The sequence below is a fragment of the Crocodylus porosus genome, unplaced genomic scaffold (assembly GCF_001723895.1).
Source record: "Crocodylus porosus isolate Cpor-Errol unplaced genomic scaffold, CroPor_comp1, whole genome shotgun sequence".
Lineage (NCBI taxonomy): Eukaryota > Metazoa > Chordata > Crocodylia > Crocodylidae > Crocodylus > Crocodylus porosus.
The window spans coordinates 11,107,245-11,127,370 of NW_017728927.1; the positions used below are offsets into that span (position 1 = coordinate 11,107,245).

Here is a 20,126-nt window from a genome sequence, read left to right on the forward strand (position 1 = left end):
TCCCTACATCTGCGATTTATATTTCCTTAAACATTCAAATCTCATCGCTCTTAATTTCCCTACTTCCATCTTGCCACCTGTCCCTTTTTTCTCTTTGTGTCTCTTTTTACCCTCCTTGCCATGCTCTTTGCAATTCCCCTTCTGTAGAAAAGAACTGTGTACCAATTACAAAGCTATTCCCATGCAGTCACAAAGTAATGGATTTCATCGTATGGGGGGGCATCCCTGCACTAATAAACCTGGTGTTTTCAAGGGAGATAAATATTCCATTGCTATTGAAAACGGGTGGGAATGGTGTCTCACTTCCTTGGGCTCCTTTGAAAATCTCAGCCTAAATTTTTCCTTTTCTCTTTCCCATCCCTTACAAGTCTTTTAACAGTATCATTATTATTATTTTAATTTTACTGCACGGTATTGGATATTATGCCCATGTCTTTGAACAAAGGTGATAGGAGGTGAGGAATGATGTCCCTGGATGCTATATGACTTTAAAAATAGTCTTGTGTCTGTGGCTTAAGCTTTCTTGCTCTGTTTGTTGGGTAGCTTTGTAACAGTCAGTGCTGTGGTGGGGACGGAGCAGGCGTATGGTGATAAAACCCATGCCGCTCTGTTTGCTAGAAAGATGCCCCACGCGTAACTTGATGCACTGGGGCTGAGGTTATGGACAGGTGCCCCCCGATGAGATATGTAATGGGTTTCCTGTCTTCTGCGCGCTAGATTCTAGTTCGGAGGAGGAGGAGGAAGAGGAGGAAGCAGAGGACTATGGGCTGGACAGCAACAACAGGCTTTCATCCCCAGCCCTGGACGAGAGCGGTTTGGGACTGCTAGCAAGGTTTGCTGCCAGCGCGATGCCGAGCCCCATTGTTCCCCCTCCACTTTCCATTGTCCAGCTGGAGGCCAAGCAGAAGGCGAAGAAGAAGGAAGAACGGCAGAGCCTGATGGGTGAGTCCTGGGAGCCGGGGTAGAGGATGGTGAGGACTATCTGGGACTAACAGGAGGACACGTTGTCCAGGGCTTTTTAGCCACCTCCCCACCTCTTAGTCAAAGAAATATCAGCATACGGCCTTGGTCAGTTCTGGCAGCTTCTGGAGAGGGAGCATAGACAGACCCTTCACTCCCTGCTCCTCCAGTTTAGGCCTGACTCCGAAATGCCGGGTTGAGGCATCCATATGGAGAGCATCGTGCCTCGGGGGGCTTGTAACAGGGCAGTCTTGAGGTGGCCTCCAGCCTTTGAGCGGCGGCTGCTGGGGCACACTTGGGAGTCGGCCTCGGGTAGCTGGTGGAGCAAGTCTTCCCCCTCTGCAGATTTCCCCTGGCTTCCCGGTATGGAAAGGGCTTCCCAGGGAGAGGCAGCTGGCAAGCCCCTCACCTTCGTGCTCAGGAGCGGGGAGCATCCATCAGGCCCAAAGGGGGTGTGAGGTTGTCCTCGCTGCCATCATCAAGCTATTAGGAAGCAGTGCTAAATTCTGATCAGGAATTTGCACCTCTGTAGCGGAGGGCAAGGCAGGGGGAAGGGCGGCACTGGCAGCCGTGATGCAGAAGGAGGTGATGACGGCGGGAGGCTCTTTTGGAGGCGACAAAGGTGCCTGATCCAAAGCCCATTGAAGACGCTGGGAAGCTCCCGTTGAGTCCAGTAGCTTTGGATCCACCCCAAGGCAGCCAGGCTCTGGTCTGGCTGTGGGATTGTTAGTGCCTGCTGCCACATTGAGCCGTAAGCATGCCGCGCTGCTAGCTGCTCAGCTCCCAGTGCTACGGTAGGACGCCTCTTGGGAGCGTGTGGCAGGAGCAGGCTTGCCAGCCCCCAGCATGGGGGGAGAGCAGGAAAGAGAAGAGGGAACGAGGAGCAGTGCCCAAGCCCCGCTGCACTCTACTGCTGGGGCTTTCTCCTTGTTCCCATAGAGGCTCCTAGAGGGTGCATCCCGCCAGGCAGAGTGCCCTCCAACCCTCTGCTCTGCTAGAGGAGCCCTGGTTACCAGGAGAGCCTATTTCCTACTGCTTGCGAAGCGCTTTCAATCTGCAGTGAGCTTGCACTAAGGGTGCCCACATAGGGAGCTGGGGCAGAGCAGCCAGGTTGCTTCCTGCGTGCTCACCTCCCTGCGGCCGTGGGGCGTGCGACTGATCCAGAGCCATCATCCGATTAGAGCAGAGCTGGCCTGCCTAGCCGTGCTGAGGTCGCTGTGCACCCGTCCCTCCCTGTCGGTCTGTCTCAGCCTCTCTCCCATCTTCCACAAATAGCTGCAGTTTTGCTTTTTGGCTCCCCGCACACCTTCCTGCAAAAGGACCCCAGGGTGACATCTTTTTCAGGCAGGCAGATCCATAAAGGTTCCATTTATAAACCCTTTATTAATATTTATTAAATGATAATGGAATTTATAGCATGCTTCAGAATGGGAAGTGATGCCTTCCCAGGGAGCCCCGCTTATGTTAACACCATTTCCATGCTATATTAGGCTTTCGTTGGCTTGTTCCAGCGGCCTCCGTTATGAATTTATCACGATTGCCTCTCATAACCATTAAAACCCCAAGCATCTAAAAATGGTCCAATGCCTATTAATAAAAATGGGAGAGTTAATATCGTTATGATGAAGGGAGCCGGCCTGTCAAACGTCGCCTGCCTGTGTCTTGCGCTTGTCTGGAGCGTGTTGCTGGGGAAGAGGGCAGGAAATGTTGGATGGGGAGTCCTGCAAGTTGGATCAAGCTAGAGAAGAAAAGGCGGGGGGATGTGTGGTTGCTTGTGTGCGTGTAGAAGACAGAGAGATTGAGAGAAGTGCATAGTTTGATCCTACTTCCAGGTCTTGCAACAATCCCTTTCACCTACTTGGATGATGTAAAGCCAGGGTTATGCATTTTAAGGCCTCCCTCCTGCAGACCAAGGTTGCCATGTGGGAGCTGGCTGGTATTAAGCCCAGAGAAGGCAGTGGTAAGCAGGTGTGGCAGGGTCTGGCTTGTTTTAGGCACCGAGGCCAGGCCAGAATGCCCCTTGCCGGTTCTTTCCAGGTCTGAAACCTCAGGGCTCCTTTCATCATCTCTGATCCTGTCTCCTACACATGTAGCTCCAGGGCGTAGGTTATACACGTGCAGACAGGATCCGATCACCTGTGTAAGAGGCAGATGAGTGGGAAGCAGAGAGCTCTGTGACTGCAGCTCTTGGGGGGATCGTCAGCCGGGAAGAACCGCGGGAATCTGGGGGCTCGTTTCCAGGTAGCATTGACGTGCCCTTTCATGGGGGATGGGGAGGAAGGCTGGTTCTCAGTAGCCAGGGCTCTAGTTTGGGGCTGAGGAAACCTCTATTGAAATTCTCTGCTCTGCCTCAGCTTTTCCATGCCAGTTTGCTTAGTCTCTCTGTGCCTCAGTTTCCCCTCTGCGCGATGGTACTTGCACCATTGCCCTACCGCCCTGGGTGGTTGTGAGGATACTTGGACACTGCAGTGCCAGGGGCCATGTACGGATCCTAGATAGAGGCTGTCTCACATGTGGGGTGTGGTATGGGAGGGGATTTCCACTCGCCGCATACAAGAGATCATTTTCCTCTCTCAACTCCATACCCGCCCCAGTGGAAAGGTCCTTCTGCTTCCTTTCACCAATCAGGAAACCTGGCCAGGAACCTGGATTGATTCAATTAATAAAACCTGTCATCCTAATGAAGCATGGGCAGGTGTGGGTGGTGTGAGGAGCCCCAGGAATTAGGGAAGGGCGACCAGGCTGCAAGGAGCTTGGGTCTTATTCCAGCCACACAACCCTTCCAGACCAAGCTCTCTAGCTTCATAGCGTGGGCTTCCCTGGAAGGCCTGGCTGAGACTGCGGGGATGAGGGGAGTGGGAAGTCTCCCCCGCAGAGGTGAGATGGGGAAGGGGGCAGACCTGGGATCTCTCTCTCGGGAGGAATAAAGGGAGGGAGGCGCCATCGCGTCCGTCTTCCGAGGGGATTTGCTTCTGCTTCGTGGGAGCAGGAGCAGAGCAGCAAAGGTCCAGAAGGAAGAGCTCAGCCCAGATCTGGACGGCGGCTGTCGGTGGGTACCTGGCCATTGGGGCTGGGGCGTCCAAGACAGCTGGATGTGATGCTAGTAGCCACATTGCAGGGTTGTATGCTTTAGGCTGCACAGCCTTCACCACCCCAGCCCATGACTTCCGTGTCATGGGACAGCTCTTTGCACTGAGGTGCTTTTGGGTGGATTTTGTATCTTGGGGCTGTGATCTGCATGTCCCGTCTGACCTCCCAGCACCGACGCAGTGCCTGGGCTCACTGCTCAATCCCCTTGTGCTTAGGGACGGAGTTTGAGTACACCGACTCGGAGAGCGAGATCAAGATCCGGAAGAAGTCTCCCTCGGGGCTGCTGCGTGGCAAGAAGGGGCTGATGGACCAGGGCAGTGCCGCACCCAGCCAGACAGCCAGCATCCTGGACCCCAGCCCTGGGGGCAGCGACAAGGTCAAGGTTGGGGTGGAGAAAGGGCGGAAGCTGAAGAAGTTCAAGTCACCCAAGGACCTGAGCTTCGAGTTCGGGCTGGAGGTGAGCGATGACGACCTGTGGAACCGGCGCCGGAGCGAGCGCATCTTCCTCCACGATGCCAGCACCTCGTCCTCGGTGCTGACGCCGGCCCCTCCAGCCAGCTCCACCCCTGTCTCCAAGCCTGCCCGCTGTGGGAAGGGGGCACCTTTGAGTCCCAAGAAGGACGGGAGCAAAGGGAAGGAAAGGAAAGAACTGAACAAGGTAGGTGCGGTGCCGGGGTGGGCCAAAAGCAGGCAGTGGGGGAGCGCGTTTCACTGCCCTTCACATCCAGGGCCTTGGAAGGGGGCTGGCCACCTCAGCAGCTCCTCGCTGTCTCAGTCTGCACAACTGCAGACCGCCCCCGTCTTTATCCTCAGCCTCCCACCTGAAGGTGGGTCTGGGCTCTTGCCTGACTCTCCACATTCGTTGTTGTGAAGGGTCTGGGTGAAATCCTGCCCCCAGGGACATCAGTGAGGAAACTTTGGGCTTCAGGTGGGACAGGATTGACTCCAAACTTTCTTCTTCCCCTTTATAAATATGGCAGTCCCAACCCCAGCTGCTCCCCAACCAGCTTGCAGAAGCATCCGGCTCCTTTTGGCCTAGTCTCTGGTTACTGGGGAGATTGGATTATGGAAGAGTTTTGACAAGTTGTCACGGCTCCAGGCCAGGCCGCCTCCCTTGCTGTCCCAGAGGCAGACTCCATCAGCAGGAGGTGCTGGCGGGGATCATTAAAAGCCCTCCCTGGAGCGTATCTCCTCGAACGTTGGTGCAATGGTCCAGCAGGCTCCTGCCCAAGTGCCGGTGTCCTGGTCTGAATACGAGCTGCTTTGCTACCCTTTCCCCTCCTTCCCTCTCGCCTGTGGTGGCCGCTGAGCTTCACTGGCCAGATCTGTGTGCGAGGGGGGCTGCTCTTGTGTTTGCCTTCAGCAGAGGAAGAAGGGTAAAGACGGCCCGTGCTGCTCCTCCTCCTCTTCCATGTCTCCCCCTGGCATCCCCAGCTCCCCTTCCGACGTCCGGGTCAGCCTGGCCACCTCCCTGAGCTCCAGCAAGAAGAGTAAAGCCAAGGTGAAAGCAAAGGAGGTGAAGAAAGAGGTGAGAGCTGAGGCCAGGCTGGCGCAGAGCTGAGGGGTCTCTGCTCCTTTCTCGCCCCACGGCACCATGAGAGGAGAGCACCCCCCGTCCACACACACGCCTCCCTTTTGGGAGCTGGGATGTCCTCAGTACTGCAGTGACTCTTCTTGCTCGTGGGTTAGGCCGACACTGGGGGCCGCGCAGGCGAGGCCCTAAATTTATTTTTGGTTCTGGTTGAGAAGCGTGAAGACTCAAGTTAGGGTAGCACGTCCTCAGCTGGGTGCTGTGCCCAGGCGGGTGAAGGGCCGTCTGGGGACTGAGGAGCTGAATGGGCTTCCCCATGGGCCTGGAGGAGAGGGAGAGAGCTGGGATGTGAAGCAGGCGGCAGGCCATGCCTGCCGGGGGGTGGGGGGCGAATGTAACTGCTGCCTCCTCTGTGGAGTCCAGTTACCAGCTGAGAGACGAACCCTTCAGCTTCTGCCCAGGGCAGCGAGGTTTCCCTTGCTAGTCAGGCCGTCCTGCAGCTGTCGGTGTCTGTCCCGATAGAGCCTGGGCTTCATGTTGCTTCTGATGTGGAGAAAGGGCTTTTAGGGGTGTGGGACTGGAAGGGGCCGCTGGGTGCAGCCCCCCAGCTGGCTGCTTGGGAATCCACCCCGGAAGACCTGCTTTGCTCTCAAAAAGCAGCAGCAGCCGTGGATGCCCCCGTAGCAGGGGCTGCTGACTCTGGTTAATGAGACGAGGGTGAAGACAACCCCTCGTAGTGCCCTCAGTTGCTGGGCGATTTACCCTGGGAGGTGCGTGAGAGAGCTGCGTGGGCTGGAGGGCTGGGTGGGGGAGCATCCTCGACATCTCGTGAGAGCTACTGAGAACGGGAAACCTGTAGGGCTTTGCTGGGAGGGCTTTTAAACCTGTTCTGAAGCCTCAGGCTGAATAAAGAGATGGGGCTGTGGGGTCCTATGTGCTGCTTTGTTCCCTCCTCCAGAACCGAGGGAAGGGAGGGGCCGTCAGCAAGCTGATGGAGAGCATGGCTGCGGAAGAGGATTTCGAGCCCAATCAAGACAGCAGCTTCTCCGAGGACGAGAATCTCCCCCTGAGCATGCTCGTGGAGCGGCCGCCTACCCCGGGTAAGAGCAGGCGGGCTGGAAGCACCCTTGGGCCACACATAGACCTGGGGAAAGCTGTGCTGGTCTCCCAACAGGAAAATTAGCCAGTGCCTCTGCCCTGCGCTTCCCCAGTAAAGCAGCGCGAATGGGGTTTTCACTTTTACCCATCGGCTTGCAACATAGGCAGACAGAGGGCAGAAGTTCTCTGCGTTGGCTCAGTTGATCAGTGGAGATTGAAAGTCACCTTAGAGGAGCCCTCCCTCCCCGGTAGCTTTCGCTCTGTCAATTCCTTTCATAGATTTCATAGACATCAGGGCTGGAAGGGACCGTGGATGATCGTCGAGTCCAGCCCCCAGCCCCAGGGGCAGGAAGTCAGCAGGGATCATAGGATCCCAGCAAGACGAACATCCAGATGTCTCTTGAAGGTGTTCAGTGTAGGTGCTTGATCCACCTCCGATGGCAGGCTGTTCCAGACCGTGGGGGCTCGGGCAGTAAAGAAGTTCATCCTTATGTCCAGCCTGAAACAGTCATGGAGAAGTTTGTGACCGTTCAACCTTGTCATCCCTTGGGGCGCTCTGTGATCCTGGTGGTCACCCCTGATAAACTTATAGGTGGCCATCAGATCACCCCTGAGCCTGCGCTTTTCCAGGCTAAAGAGCCCCATGGCTCTCAGCCTCTCGTTGTAAGGTCTGTTTTCCTGACCTCTGATCATGCGTGTGGCTCTTCTCTGCACTCTCTCAAGCTTCTCCACATCCTTTTTGAATTGTGGAGCCCAAAACTGGACGCAGTACTCCAGCTGCGGCCTCACCAAGGCCGAGTACAAGGGGAGAATGATGTCCCAGGATTTGCTTGAGAAGCATCTATGGATGCACGCCAGTGTTTTGGTCGCTTTACTAGCTGCAGCATCGCATTGCAGGCTCACGTTCATCTTGTGGTCAGTGATGACCCCCAAGTCCCTTTTGTCCATAGTGCTGGCCAGCGTAGCACTGCCGAGCCTATAAGGGTGCTGCAGGTTTTTCCTCCCAAGGTGGAGAACCTTGCATTTTTCAATGTTAAACACCATCAGGTTCTTCTCTGTCCATTTGCTGAGCCTGTCCAGGTCAGCCTGGATCACCCTCCTGTCCTCAGGTGTGGATGCTTTACCCGAGAGTTTGGTGTCGTCGGCAAACATGGCCAGTCCACTTCTGATACCAATGTCCACATTAATGAAGATACTGAACAGTATGGGCCCAAGGACAAGCCTTGGGGGACCCCACTGGTCACAGGGCGCCACGACGATTGACTTCCGTCAACCACCACCCTCTGGATCCGACCACAGAGCCAATTGCCCAGCCAGTGGATCGTAGTGAGGCCGAGGCCGCAGTTAGCCAGTTTTGCCAAGAGGCGATCATGGGATTACCAGATCAAAGGCTTTTTTAAAGTCAAGATATCTGACGTCAATCTCTTCTCCCTTGTCCGGGTGATAGGTCACCTGGTCGTAGACGGAAATGAGATTGTTGCGGGTAGGTCTTGCTTGACCAAACCCGTGCTGGCTATCCCTCTGACTACCCATGCTGGCTATCCCTTTAAAGCACCACAACAGGTTTCTAGGAGAATTTTGTCTGATTTCTAGTGAAAGACTCATCTGTATTAAATGCCAAGTGTTGACTGGCTTATTAATGTCACCTCTAGGTGACCATAGTGCCTGGGAGCCAGCTGAAAATGGGGTCTCCTTGTGTTAGGGGCTCTACAAAGAGTCACAGGCCTTGTCCTAAACAGCTTACTGTCTACATGAGGCCTGTGGGGCTCCTTCACAGGAGGGGAGGTCTTGGTTTTTATCCCACTCCCATCTCCTCCATGGGATTGCTCTTGGTGCTGAATGAATTCCCTCCCTGGCTCCGTTTCAGCGCCCCGCTCCTGTATTATCGACAAAGACGAACTGAAAGACGGGCTGAGGGTCCTCATTCCCATGGATGACAAGCTGCTCTATGCCGGGCATGTGAAGACTGTGCACTCTCCTGACATGTGAGTAAGAGGGTGGCTTCATCACACGGTATTGCCGGCTCATCCTTCATACCCAGTGGGGCCTGCTCCATGCTCTCTGGGGTTTGGGTTGTGATCCAGCCTGATGGCTCCTTGGGTACATGGGTGGGAGCAATCCCTGTGTTTAGCCAAGAAAGGTGGAATCAACTCTGGTCTACTAGCACGTTCCTCGAGTGGAGAAGAGGTATCTGCACATCGAGCAGCCTAAACTGACCTCTGGGAATGTGATGGCGCCTGGAGAAGGACTGAGGAGCTGCAGCCTGGGGAAGGGTGATAGGGGCAGCATCTCTTCCTTGCTCTGCTTGTCGCGGCCTCTCCCATCCTCCTGAGGCACTGGGTCTTGTGTTCCAGATACCGTGTGGTGGTGGAAGGGGAAAGAGGAAACCGTCCCCACATCTATTGTCTGGAGCAGCTTCTGCAGGAGGCGGTAAGTCTGGCTGCTGTACCCTCCTCGCGTGAGGATGTGACTTCCATGGTGGGGATGGTGTGCTGAAGGAAAATCTCACTGGTGGGAGGAAAAGGGGGCTTGAGCAGGTTCAAAGTGCACCCTGTGCTCCTCTCCGGTGAGCCCTTTGGGTGGAGCAGGTGCTGGACTGAGTATTTTGTGCCTTACGGCAGGTGTAATTGCCTTCCTGGCTTCATGGGTGCAGGTTTCCTTTGGCAACAGCCCTGGCTGGCACTGGGCGAGGGAACCCATGCCAGCACCAAGGGCGTAACCCTCTTCTGCCAGGAACCGTGGCCTTCATTGTATCAAGGGGGAGGACTTGAGCATCTGCTACAAGAGATTTCGCTCCTTGTCTGGCTCTGGGGGGTTGAGGAGCTGCCTTTTTGAGTCCAGAGGGTGGGGTAGGTCAACAGGGCCTGGCTGAGCCTGGAGCCCAGCCTAGCGAGGCCCTGGCAGTGTCTGCTAGCCGGTTGTCTCCTGAAACATCAAATGTCCTAAAGGTGCCCAGGGAATAACTGACTCGGTCTTCCACCCCACCCAGATCATTGACGTGAAGCCCCCGTCGGTGCGATTCCTCCCTGAAGGAACAAGGATTGCAGCCTACTGGAGCCAGCAGTACCGCTGCCTCTACCCGGGGACGGTCGTCAGAGGTGAGGGCATGCCAGCTCCCGCAGCAGGAGCATCTTAACACATCACTGCCCCGTGGTCCAGTACCTTGCTTAGGGTGAGGTTTCCAAAGTGGTCAGATGGGATTCAGAGCCCAAATCCCAGTGAAATTCAACAACCAATTTCAAAAGCTCATACATTTCTAGGGAGCCAGGCCCCAGCTGACTTCCAGTGAGGCGTAGGTCCCTAAGTCACAGAGGTGCCTTCGAAAACTTTGTCCTGGGTGCCTGAGTCCATTAGGCCTCTTTGAACACTCTGGTCTTAAGAGCAGGGCTGTCAAAAGAGACGCCAGTGTGACTGTCAGGCATCACCTGCTTCCCCTAACGCAGTTTCGTGTCGAACAACGGTGAGAGTCATGGCTGTGACCGCTCTTAGGTTATAAATCACCCTTTTGGAAGAACTGAGGAGAGCGAACGTCACTGTGAGACTGGAGAGATCGGTGCGAGGAGAGGGGCGAGATGGACTCTCTTCCTGGGAGGGAAGATGAAGCGGGGGCAGCGTGTGGTAGCAGAGGGTGGCTGCAAATCCCGGGCCAGGAGTAAGGGACATGGGTGGCAACGGGACACGTGCACACGTGTGTAGCAGGCGGGTGGACTGTCAAGGGGGGAGATGAGTGGTGATTGTGGTGCAGGCTTCATACTTAAAGGTCCCCCCCATGGAGAATGCCCACCTCTTGTTTGGGGCTGCGGGAGTGGTTTTGCGCTCTGGCCCGTGGCTCCCAGAGGCAGAGGGGCTGCCGGAGAGGCCAGGGCTTGAGGGGCCCGTGAGCCACAGCTGTAGACCTGCCTGAACAGCTGCACCGAGAAGGTGCTGCGGGGCCTTTCAGTCTCACCCTCACTGGTGCCTTTGCTGGCGAGATCTGTGGGGTAGAGGAGCGGTCATGATTTCCCCCCTCCAACCCCAACACGGCTTTCATGTCCCTGCCTGTTTCCGTGCCTGCGTCGGGCTGATTTTCTGCCTCTGGTTCAACCCTCCAAGTCTGGGCCTTACCCTTTTCCCAACCTCTTTCTCCCCAACCTGCAGGGGCCCTTGATCTGGAGGAAGACGGAGACCTGATAACGGTGGAGTTTGATGACGGGGACACTGGACGGATCCCCCTGTCCCACATTCGACTCCTCCCGCCTGACTACAAGATCCAGTGTACGTAGGGGCTGTTAGATTGGGCTCTTTGCCCCGATACCTGCTCTTTGATCCTGTGAGGTCCTAGTAGCTTCCTTTTCAGCTTCCTTTAAAGGGAGCTTTCCCACATGGGGACACTCAGGAGAAGTATCATCTCCTCAGATCCTGTGGAGGATTCATAGCCTTTCTTTTTTCCCCTCAAGGGTTGTGTCGTAGATATTTATACGAGTCTCTGAACTGAGTTCCCAGGGTAGGCACATTGTCATGATAACCTGTGTGGGGTTAGTCCCTGCCCGCCCCGTGCTGGCTAGCAGTGATTTCTGCACAACACATGGCGTGCACTCCTCAGTGCCTGGGGGAGGATCTGGAGAGAGCAGCAGATTTTGATTTAATGGGTGCCAGTTCACTCCCCTCCGGGCCTGGCCTGTTCGTGTCGGGTTGCCCAGCGGGAGCCCGCCATCCTGAATTGCCGCTCACTGTCTTCCTGACTTGCCATTCCAGGTGCAGAGCCCTCCCCAGCCCTCCTGGTGCCCAGCACCAAGCGCCGCAGCCGTAAGTCCAGCAAGGATGCTGGGGAAGGGAAGGAGAGCGCTGCCCTGGGGTCAGAGGAGCCTGCGGCAAAGGGCAAAGGGCGTGGGAGGAAACCGAATGTCAAGCCGAAAGCTGGTATGTTGATGCCACCCCCTTGACTCCCAGTGCTGGAGCAGAGCCTTCCCTGGAGGAGATGGTGGTTCCCTGGGTTAGTCCAGGGGGGGCTAGGCTGCACCCCCAGGTTATAGAGGCCGCCCATGATGCGGCTTTAGTGTTGGCCTCGGAGCTCACTGGCCTGTGGGATTTATTAAGCCCTAGGAAAGGGGCCTTCCAGGAGAGGGGAGGCCAAGGCTAAATGATAAAGGGAAGGCGGTGAAGGGGCGATCTCTGCTTCGGTCCCAAGCTGGGCGCAGGGAGCACCAAGAGCCATTTGCATGGAGAGGCAGGCCAGGCCGTGGCCCAGGTACATCTCTCGGCCCGCTCTGTTCCCCTGCAGATGTGGCCGCCCTGCCGGAAGAGGCCAGCCTGGCAGAGCCGGCCTCCAGCGCTGCTGCTGCTCCCGAGAAGGCGATCTGCCTCAGCAAGCAGACCGCGAAGGGGGCACGGAAGAGCCAACAGCTCCCCGCGGGAGGCTCCCCGGTGCCCTCGGAGGAGAAGCGAAACAAAGCCAGCAAAATGAAAATCTCCGCTAAGCTGCACGGCCCGGCCCAGCCTTCCTTCCAGCCACCTGTTTTTGGTGGCGTCATCAGCCCGGAGCCCTACAGCGAGCTGCCCGGGCCGCTGGGGACCTTCAGCCCTGCAGACACCACCTCCGGAAAGGCCAAAGGCAAAAAGGGCCGGTCGGCTGAGGAGGGGCAGGAGTTTAGCTCGACGGCCAAGGCTCAGAGGAAGCAGCCAGACAGCGAGATCCTCATCAAGCTGGACCATGAGGGCGTGATGTCTCCTAAGACCAAGAAGATGAAGGAAGCCATGAGGATGCTGGAGGACTCGGGCCTGGCGAGCCGGAGGGATGGCAAGGGCGTGCTGAGCTTGGGCTACCCCTCGGCCATGAGCGGTGACACCAAGCAGAAGTCCTCCCGCACCAAGGTGGCAGAGGGGGAGCCTTTGGCAGGCAGCTTTGGGGGCTCCGGGGAAAGCTTGGCTGCCTCGAAGGATCAGGAAGACAAAGCCTCGCCTGCCGGGGCCAGGGAGGAGTCGGAAAGCAACAGCAGCGACAGCAGCTCGGAGTCGGAGGGTGAGGAGGAAGCAGAGAAGAACGGGGGCGAGGCCCAGGACAGCAGCTCGGCCAGCTCACGGGCCTCCACGCCGCTCTCCTCCTCTAACTCCTCCTCCTCCTCCAGCAGCAGCTCCTCGTCCTCCTCCTCCTCTTCGTCCTCCTCCTCCTCCTCCTCATCCTCTGCGTCCTCCACCTCCTCCTCCTCCAGCTCCAGCTCCTCCTCCTCCACCACGGACGAGGACTCCTCGTGCAGCTCGGACGAGGAGGCAGCCGAGGCCCAGCCCAGCTCCTCGGTCCAGCCCGCCCTCCCTCCCAAGCCAGCCAAGCAGGCTGGGAAGTCCCGCGCCTCCTCCCACCCGCCGGGCCAGAAGCAGCCGCCCCCACCTCCGCAGCAGCAGCAGAAGCAGCAGCAGAAGCAGCAGCAGGGCGGCAACAAGAGCAGACCCAAGAAGCGCGAGGGGATCCATCTGCCCACCACCAAGGAGCTGGCCAAGCGCCAGCGCCTGCCCTCCGTGGAGAACAGGCCCAAGATCGCGGCTTTCCTCCCTGCCCGCCAGCTCTGGAAGTGGTTTGGGAAGCCCACGCAGGTACGCATAGCCCCGGGACCCCCGTGCCTTTGCTGCCCCGCCGTAGTGTGCTGTTGCGAGCGTCGGGCTTCAGAGCAGGGCGACAAGGCGCAGCCTTGTGCCAAGTGGGGAGTGACTGCTTCAGCTGTAATGCCCCCTGGGACGAGCAGACCCTGGTACTGACATCCCTGGTGCTCCCCGACTCCCTTGTCCCCAGAGGGATACGGGCACAACGGCCATCGCTGGCATTCTCCTGATCGGGGGAGTGCGGCGGGCAAGGCCAGTTGGCCTCCGGTGGCCCTCGCCCTGGGGAGGTGCCTTCTGGCCACACTGCCCTAGAGGCTGGGGTGGCAGCGATCCTCGGGGTGCAGGTGGGGAGAGCAAGTAACCTGAACGTGCCGAGGGGATGTGCAAGGCTGATCTGGGTGTGTTGCTGGGCCGGTTTGGCAGAGACGAGGAATGAAGGGGAAGGCCAGGAAGCTGTTCTACAAGGCCATCGTCCGCGGCAAGGAGATCATCCGCATTGGAGACTGCGCCGTTTTCCTGTCGGCCGGCCGGCCCAACCTGCCCTACATTGGCCGGATCCAGAGCATGTGGGAGTCGTGGGGTAACAACATGGTCGTCCGGGTCAAATGGTTTTACCACCCGGAGGAAACCAACCCTGGGAAGAAGCTCAACGAAGGCAAGGTGCGAGTGCTGAGCTGGACAGGCTCCTTTCTCTCCTGCAGCAAGAGCAGCTTTCCCATTCATGTCAAAGTACCAGCAAGTAAATTACTGTCTGCTTTTGGCCAGGACCCTGGCAAAGGGGTGTGGAGATGAGGTGTTGTCCAGGCTGCTGGGGAGCAGGCATGCCCAGTTGTCCCATAAAGGCACTTGGGAGGGAGGGAGGGCATGTTATACTTCTTGGAAACAAAGCCAAGCTGCCTGGGCCAAACAGTGGGTTGTGTCAGGGGTGCACACAACCAGGCAAGTAATTCCCACTGTCTTGTGTGTGAAGAGCAAGGTCAGGTCCCCGGTGGGTATCGAGGCCATCGGCCTGGCTTTCAGGGGTGCTGAGGGCCTGCAGCGCCCATTGACGACAAGGGAAGTTAAAGCCACTCAGCCCCTCTGAAGATCAGGGCCTGTCTGTTCACCTTGGTGGCTCCAAATGGAGATGCTAGCTCTGGGGATACGTGGTTTTTTGTGGCAATGGTGCGGAGCTGTCCTGAGTTATTCCTTTTCCCTTCTGTCCCTCCCTTTCTTCCCTGGCCAATGCATCCGACACAGCGCTGGGATCAGAAATCTGGCAGGAGCCTCTCCACGGCTTTGCAGGCATCCAGCCAGAGGAAGGACTTCATGGAGGTAGGTGGGAGGTGCTTCTTCCTCCCAGGAGAAGGCTTGCAGGGGAGGCATTGACCTCTCTGCTCTTGGAAGCAGAGTAACAAAGACCAGGGAGGTAAAAGCATTCTGACCTTTCCTTGGCCACTTCTCTCCAGCAACGGGCTCCAGCTACAAAGCCCCTGCAGACCTAGGTTTTGGTGTGGCACAGGGTGAGGGAGCTGCAGAGTTTGGTTTGCGTCCAAATGCCCCTGCAGTTCAGGGGTGCTTGGAGCCAGCAGTCCATCAGGCCTGTCTTCATTTCCCTTCCTTGCAGCGATGGCCCCAGCCAGATTTAGATGCTCGCAGAGAGGCTGAGACTTGGGAAATGGGCAGTGGGGTTGGTGGAGAATGGGTGGAGCATCTGTGCAGGGGCTGCCCTCAGCTGCAACCCCCCAGGTCCCCTTGTGTATCCCCTCACCCCCAGTATGTAGCCCGCTGGTCCCTCTCTGGCCCAGGGTGCTTGATCTGTGGTAAAGAAAACGTGTTAGGAAGCATCCACTGATGACCGCTTTGCTGTCTGTCTCCCTTGCCCTCATCCAGCGAGCGCTGTACCAGTCCTCTCACGTAGACGAGAACGATGTCCAGACCATTTCTCACAAGTGTCTGGTGGTCGGACTGGACCAGTACGAGCAGATGCTGAAGACGAAGAAGTACCAAGACAGTGAGGATCTCTACTACCTAGCGGGGACGTATGAGCCCACCACAGGCATGATCTTCAACACAGACGGGGTCCCGGTCATCTGCTGACGGCCTAGGAAGAGAGGAGCGCCAGAGCCTGTGCCATCCAACTAGGGAGTCCCGGTGCCCCTTGAGGAGAGGGGCTGGGTGACCCTGGTGATGTGCCTGTTCAGACGACATGATTGTTTCCTTTAATGCTCACGACTTGTGTGTCACGCTACGGATGGGGCTTCACAGGGAGGAGAGAGTGCGAGCGAGCGGCACGAGCAGGGCGTGGGGGCAGCTAACGTAGGACTTTGGGAAGGTGCCTTCAGGACAGCAGGAGAGATCAGATGCTGCTGCTCTTACGGGAGAGCGGAGTGGCTTTAACTAAGGAAACCACTAGCTTCTTCCCTCCTCCTCCACACCCTGGAGGGCTGACAGCATCCTCATCATTTCACTGGCAGGATGACATCCCAAAAGGACGGCTTGGGGGTTTGCCTCCTTCAACGGGCCACCTTGGCTAGGAGGAGCTCTGCTAACAACAGCCCCCTCCCATGGCATCTCCCTTGCCAACTGCATGCAGCCTTGGGGAGAGGAAGAGGTGGAAGAGAAGGGCGAAGGGGCTCTGAGCACCTCAGCTCAAATGGGCAGGGGCACCTTTGATTGGTTTCCCTTCTTTTAAGGCCACCGGCTGCCGGCTGGGGAGGGCGACGGGGAGCAGGCAGTCACGTGGGGATGGAGTCGGGAGACAGAGCTGTAGGCGGACGTCCCTCCACGGGGAGGAGGAGCCGGGGGGAAGAGGAGACGATTTCCAAAGCCGCATCGTGGCAACCTTAGTGCACGCTGCACAGCTTGGCTGGAGTCAGTGATTCAAGGCAGGGGTAGGGTGGGGAAGGGGTGGGCTTCAGTCCGAGGGGTGGAGAACAGCAGGTGGAGATCTCCTTTTTGGGGATGCAGGAGGGAGGTTGAGCAGAGCAGTTTTGAAACAGTGAAGCCACTTCTTGAAGTTGGATGAGAGGGATAGAGGCCACCGCCCAGGGCTACTGCTGGCCCGGTCAGGCTCCTTGGAGCACCCAAGTGTCCCCCGCCGCCTACCAAGCAAGGAAGATCTCGCTCTCCAGTTCCCTGTGCAGGAGGGAGCAGCACCTACCTCGCCCAGCAACCTCAGTGCAGGGATGCAGTCCATCTGTCCCGCCAGGGCCCAGTGACCGGGTCACCTGAGAGCATCGGGGACTGGAGCAAAGAATCAGCGCGGCTGGGGCCGCGTGGACAACCTCCTCAGACGTCACTGAGATCAGACGCAACGTCACCCTTTTCCAAGAAGCCGGCTCTCCATCTTGATGGCCGTCCCCAGCTTTGCCGCCTGCCTTTGAGGCTGCTCTGGGGGAAGCTGGTTTTGGATTCTGGGGCACAGAGGGCCCTTGCTCGCAGATGGAGCGGGACGACACTATGGCGCTGCACCCTTGCACTTAACCGAGAACAAACACGCGAGACACACGGATCTTGGCAACGAACCTGATTCACCGCGCTACATAGCCGTATGCACGCTAGTGGGACTGTTCCAGTCCAGGCTGGAGCAAGGCAGCGCTACTCAAGAGCTCCAGTGGGGGAGGTACTTATGAGGACAGATTTTTCACTATCTGCCATGAGTACAAGAGACTCGCAACCTAGGGAAAGGGGAGAGAATCAAACCGTAAAGTAACCCCTTCTACACAACAAGAACCACAACGGTGCTGGCTTCCAGCCACCTCTGCCCCAGACCACGGGCTCACCAAGACTTGGTGGATATTAATGTTTCTAAACTGTACAGTTTTAATGTACCAAAAGACTCTTTAGCCCACCTGTATTATAAGTCTTTAAATGGATTCAACTTTTTAATTATAAATATAAATATAAATATATATATATAAATATAAACTTTTTAAAACTGTGAAAAAAATTACGAAATTATAAAAAAGAAAGGAAAAAAAAGAAAGAAAGAAAAAAAAAAAAGAAACCACCCCCCCGACACAGTCTGACGTTTAGAATATTATTTTTTATTTCCTGTTGGATTGTGATTGTAAATGAACCGGGAACAGATACACGCACCCACCCCCGTCCCCCTACACGCCAGTTGTACTGTACTTCGAGACGCAAACGGTGTGAGCAGATTTTAAAGAGAGAGAGAGATTGGGAGAGATTTTATGCTAATGTTAAATAGAAAGCACTTACTGCCCGATGCCTTCTATGGAACACGAGGATATTTCAGACAATCGAAAGGAAAGGAGAGCCAGGTTTTTTTTGTCTCTTATTTTTTGTTCGTTTGTTTCTGTTCTGTTTGTTTTTTGGGTTTTTTTTGGCATTTCTGTTTGTTGGAGAATCCGTGTGATCTTTTTTCATAAAAAAAAAAAATCAATTGGAAAAAAAACACAAAAGCCCTGGAACATCTTTGTTCGCCCCGGCGGCGGGCGGGCTCTGGGCATGGCGTGGTTCGCTGGTCGCTTATGGGGCGGGGAGAAGGGCCCGCGGGTGGGTCGCTGGGCCGGGGAAGCTATCCCAAAGCGTGCGGGGAAATACAGCTGCCCTGATCGCTGCCTTTGAACGTGTATGCCACCTGCTCCGTCCGCCTTTGCCTAGGGGAATGCTTCAATCCGGTTTCGCTCTTCCCTCCCCATTCAGTCAGGTTGCCATGCGTACCTACATCCCTGGGGCCCGAGGAGAGCTCAGTGTGTGCTGAACTCAGCGCAGCTTCCACCCCCTGCTCCCTTCTGCAGGATCGCTGTCCACGGCCCAGCGCACCCAGCCCCTGCTGCCAGCCAGAAGCCTGGGCAACAAGCAGGAAAAGCCTGGCTCAGCAAAGGGTCTCCATCCTTTCTGCTGACCCCGGTGACTCCGATATACGCCAGGGCCTGGATCTGCTGGGCGAGGAGGCGTCACTTGTAGAGTCGCTTGCTCATGGCTGTCAACAGCCGCCATGGGACCGACGGGTCCTGGCTGGCTGGAGCCAGGAGGGCGAGGGGCAGACGCGGTGCCCTGAGCAACTGGGGTTTGCTCATGCCCGGCACTGGTCCCTGCCTCCGCCCCCACTCGCATGCCTGCCCCAAAGGCTGCCCTTGCTCCCTGGTGCCGCTGTCCATCCGTGTTGCCCCTTTTGGCTCCTCGGGCTCTGCCTTTGGCACTCGCTTGCCACGGGGAGCTCTGGGGGAGGCAGCTGGAAAGTGCCTCTCTGTCCGCACGGGCCAGTGCCTCTGGCCTTTCCTCTCTGCTTGATGTGGGGCCCTGATGCCAATGTCTTGTGGCAGCCTGTGGCAAGCGTTTTGCTAAGGAGTCCACCCTGGATCCCAGCCATGACCTGCTTCAGGAGCAGCCCGGTAGCATGCTTTCCCTGGCATGATGGTATAGAGCAGGGGTCAGCAATGTTTTTGGACAGCGTGCCAAAAACCCCCGCAAACTCAGCTTGGAAGATGTTGGCGTGCCAGGGGTGGATGGGGGGGGAGCTGTAAGGGGCCCAATCCTTGTGGCAATGCAGCTCTGGCCCTTTCCCTGCTGTCCGCCCCGAGGTGTGCGTGCCAAGAAAATGCCTTTGTGTGCCACGCTCTGGCACGCATGCTGGGGGTTGCCTACTGGTATAGAGACAGCTCGTTCAGCACTGAGATGCAAGGGGGGGCGTGTTGTCCCTGCATAGCCCCAGAGCAGGTTGCAGCGGCCTCAGAGCCTGGGGATCGGGGAAGGCTGACCTCCATGGCCGCCTCTGGGTCACGGAGCCATGTGCCCCCTCGTTCATGCTCCTGGGGCTGGCTACAAGCTCCCCTCCTGGCAGAGGTGGCCACAGCAAGGAGTCTGTGGCCTGGGAGGCAGGGAGCTATGGGCTGTTTTACCCATGGCTCACCTGCCCCCGACAGCTCCCTTGCAGGCCAGCAAAGGCGGGGTGGAGCCGACAAGTGCTGCAGGCCCGTGGTCAGCCGCAGGCCATGGGGCGCAGAGGGCATTAGGTGCTGCCAAGCTCCCGAGGCGCAGGAGAGGCAAGAGTGGCGCACGCCAAGGGGCAGAGAGGGCACGGTCGTGGGCCTGTATTGGGAGAGGGTGGAGGGGCAAGAGCAAGCTGCTCCTCCAGGGCAGCAGCAAAGGCCGAGGTCACGGGAGCAGTGCCTTTTAGCAGAACTGAAGCAAAGCCGGAGCAGCAGCACAACAGCGACAGGCGAGGCCCTTGAGCTGCATGCTTTGGCCTCACTTAGCCCAGGCCGCAGCCTGCAGCTCTCATGCCTGCAAACACTGGCTCCTTTCCCGCTGCGCTGCCTTATTGCAGCAGGGCAGCCTGCACTGCCACCAAGTACAGGGTTGCCCTTTGCTGCAGCCTCCACCCTGCTGCTGGGCCCTGCACAGGCTCCTGCCTCTGGGCTGCTCCATCACACATGGTCTTGGCTGGCTGTCGCGCTCGCTGCTGCTGTGCCAAGCCCCATTTCTGCACAGGGTTCAGAGCCAACCTGTGGTTGGGTGGCCACCGTTAGGGCCTGCACATCCTACCCAGGTTATCAGCTTCAGGGCAGCGTGCCCCAGTGCTGGCGCAGTTCCCTTCTGGGGAGGGCTGGGCAAGGGGGGGTCCTAGCCAGGACCCAATGGCCAGTCCAGGCAAGAGGCAGCAGCTCAGCCTCAAGAGAGAGGTTTTGGCAGTCCTCTAACCAGTGCCCAGCCCCTGGCAAGGCAAACAGGATGAGTGAGGCAAGCCCAGGAGCTGGGTCTCCTGTTGACTGGGCAAGCACCAGCCTGCTCATCACTGCAGCTGATGTGTAGTGTCCCCTTCTCTTCCTGGGGTTGGCCTTATTTCAGGAGTTGTACACGGGCAGGTGTGGGGAGCTGTAACCCTCGCCATGCCAGCCCACAGCTCCCCGAGCATGCTACCAAG

At 57.3% G+C, this 20,126-nt stretch overlaps 1 protein-coding gene across 6 annotated transcripts in view; it reads left to right on the forward strand.

The window, feature by feature from the left end:
- TNRC18 (trinucleotide repeat containing 18) overlaps nucleotides 1–17,651 on the forward strand; it is a 78,035-nt gene extending 60,384 nt beyond the window's left edge. For 4 of the 6 annotated variants that reach the window (XM_019542000.1, XM_019542003.1, XM_019542004.1 and 1 more), the window contains 13 exons: nucleotides 718–942; nucleotides 4,266–4,708; nucleotides 5,414–5,578; nucleotides 6,540–6,681; nucleotides 8,547–8,664; nucleotides 9,034–9,109; nucleotides 9,669–9,777; nucleotides 10,817–10,933; nucleotides 11,414–11,578; nucleotides 11,940–13,246; nucleotides 13,676–13,912; nucleotides 14,492–14,566; nucleotides 15,125–17,651. In XM_019542000.1, coding sequence (XP_019397545.1) covers nucleotides 718–942; nucleotides 4,266–4,708; nucleotides 5,414–5,578; nucleotides 6,540–6,681; nucleotides 8,547–8,664; nucleotides 9,034–9,109; nucleotides 9,669–9,777; nucleotides 10,817–10,933; nucleotides 11,414–11,578; nucleotides 11,940–13,246; nucleotides 13,676–13,912; nucleotides 14,492–14,566; nucleotides 15,125–15,331 — 3,386 coding nt within the window. In that variant the 3' untranslated portion in view covers nucleotides 15,332–17,651. The remainder of the gene's footprint in view (nucleotides 1–717; nucleotides 943–4,265; nucleotides 4,709–5,413; nucleotides 5,579–6,539; nucleotides 6,682–8,546; nucleotides 8,665–9,033; nucleotides 9,110–9,668; nucleotides 9,778–10,816; nucleotides 10,934–11,413; nucleotides 11,579–11,939; nucleotides 13,247–13,675; nucleotides 13,913–14,491; nucleotides 14,567–15,124) is intronic. The other 2 variants (XM_019542002.1, XM_019542006.1) reach the window with 2 other exon arrangements.
- The last annotated feature ends 2,475 nt before the right edge of the window (nucleotides 17,652–20,126 follow it).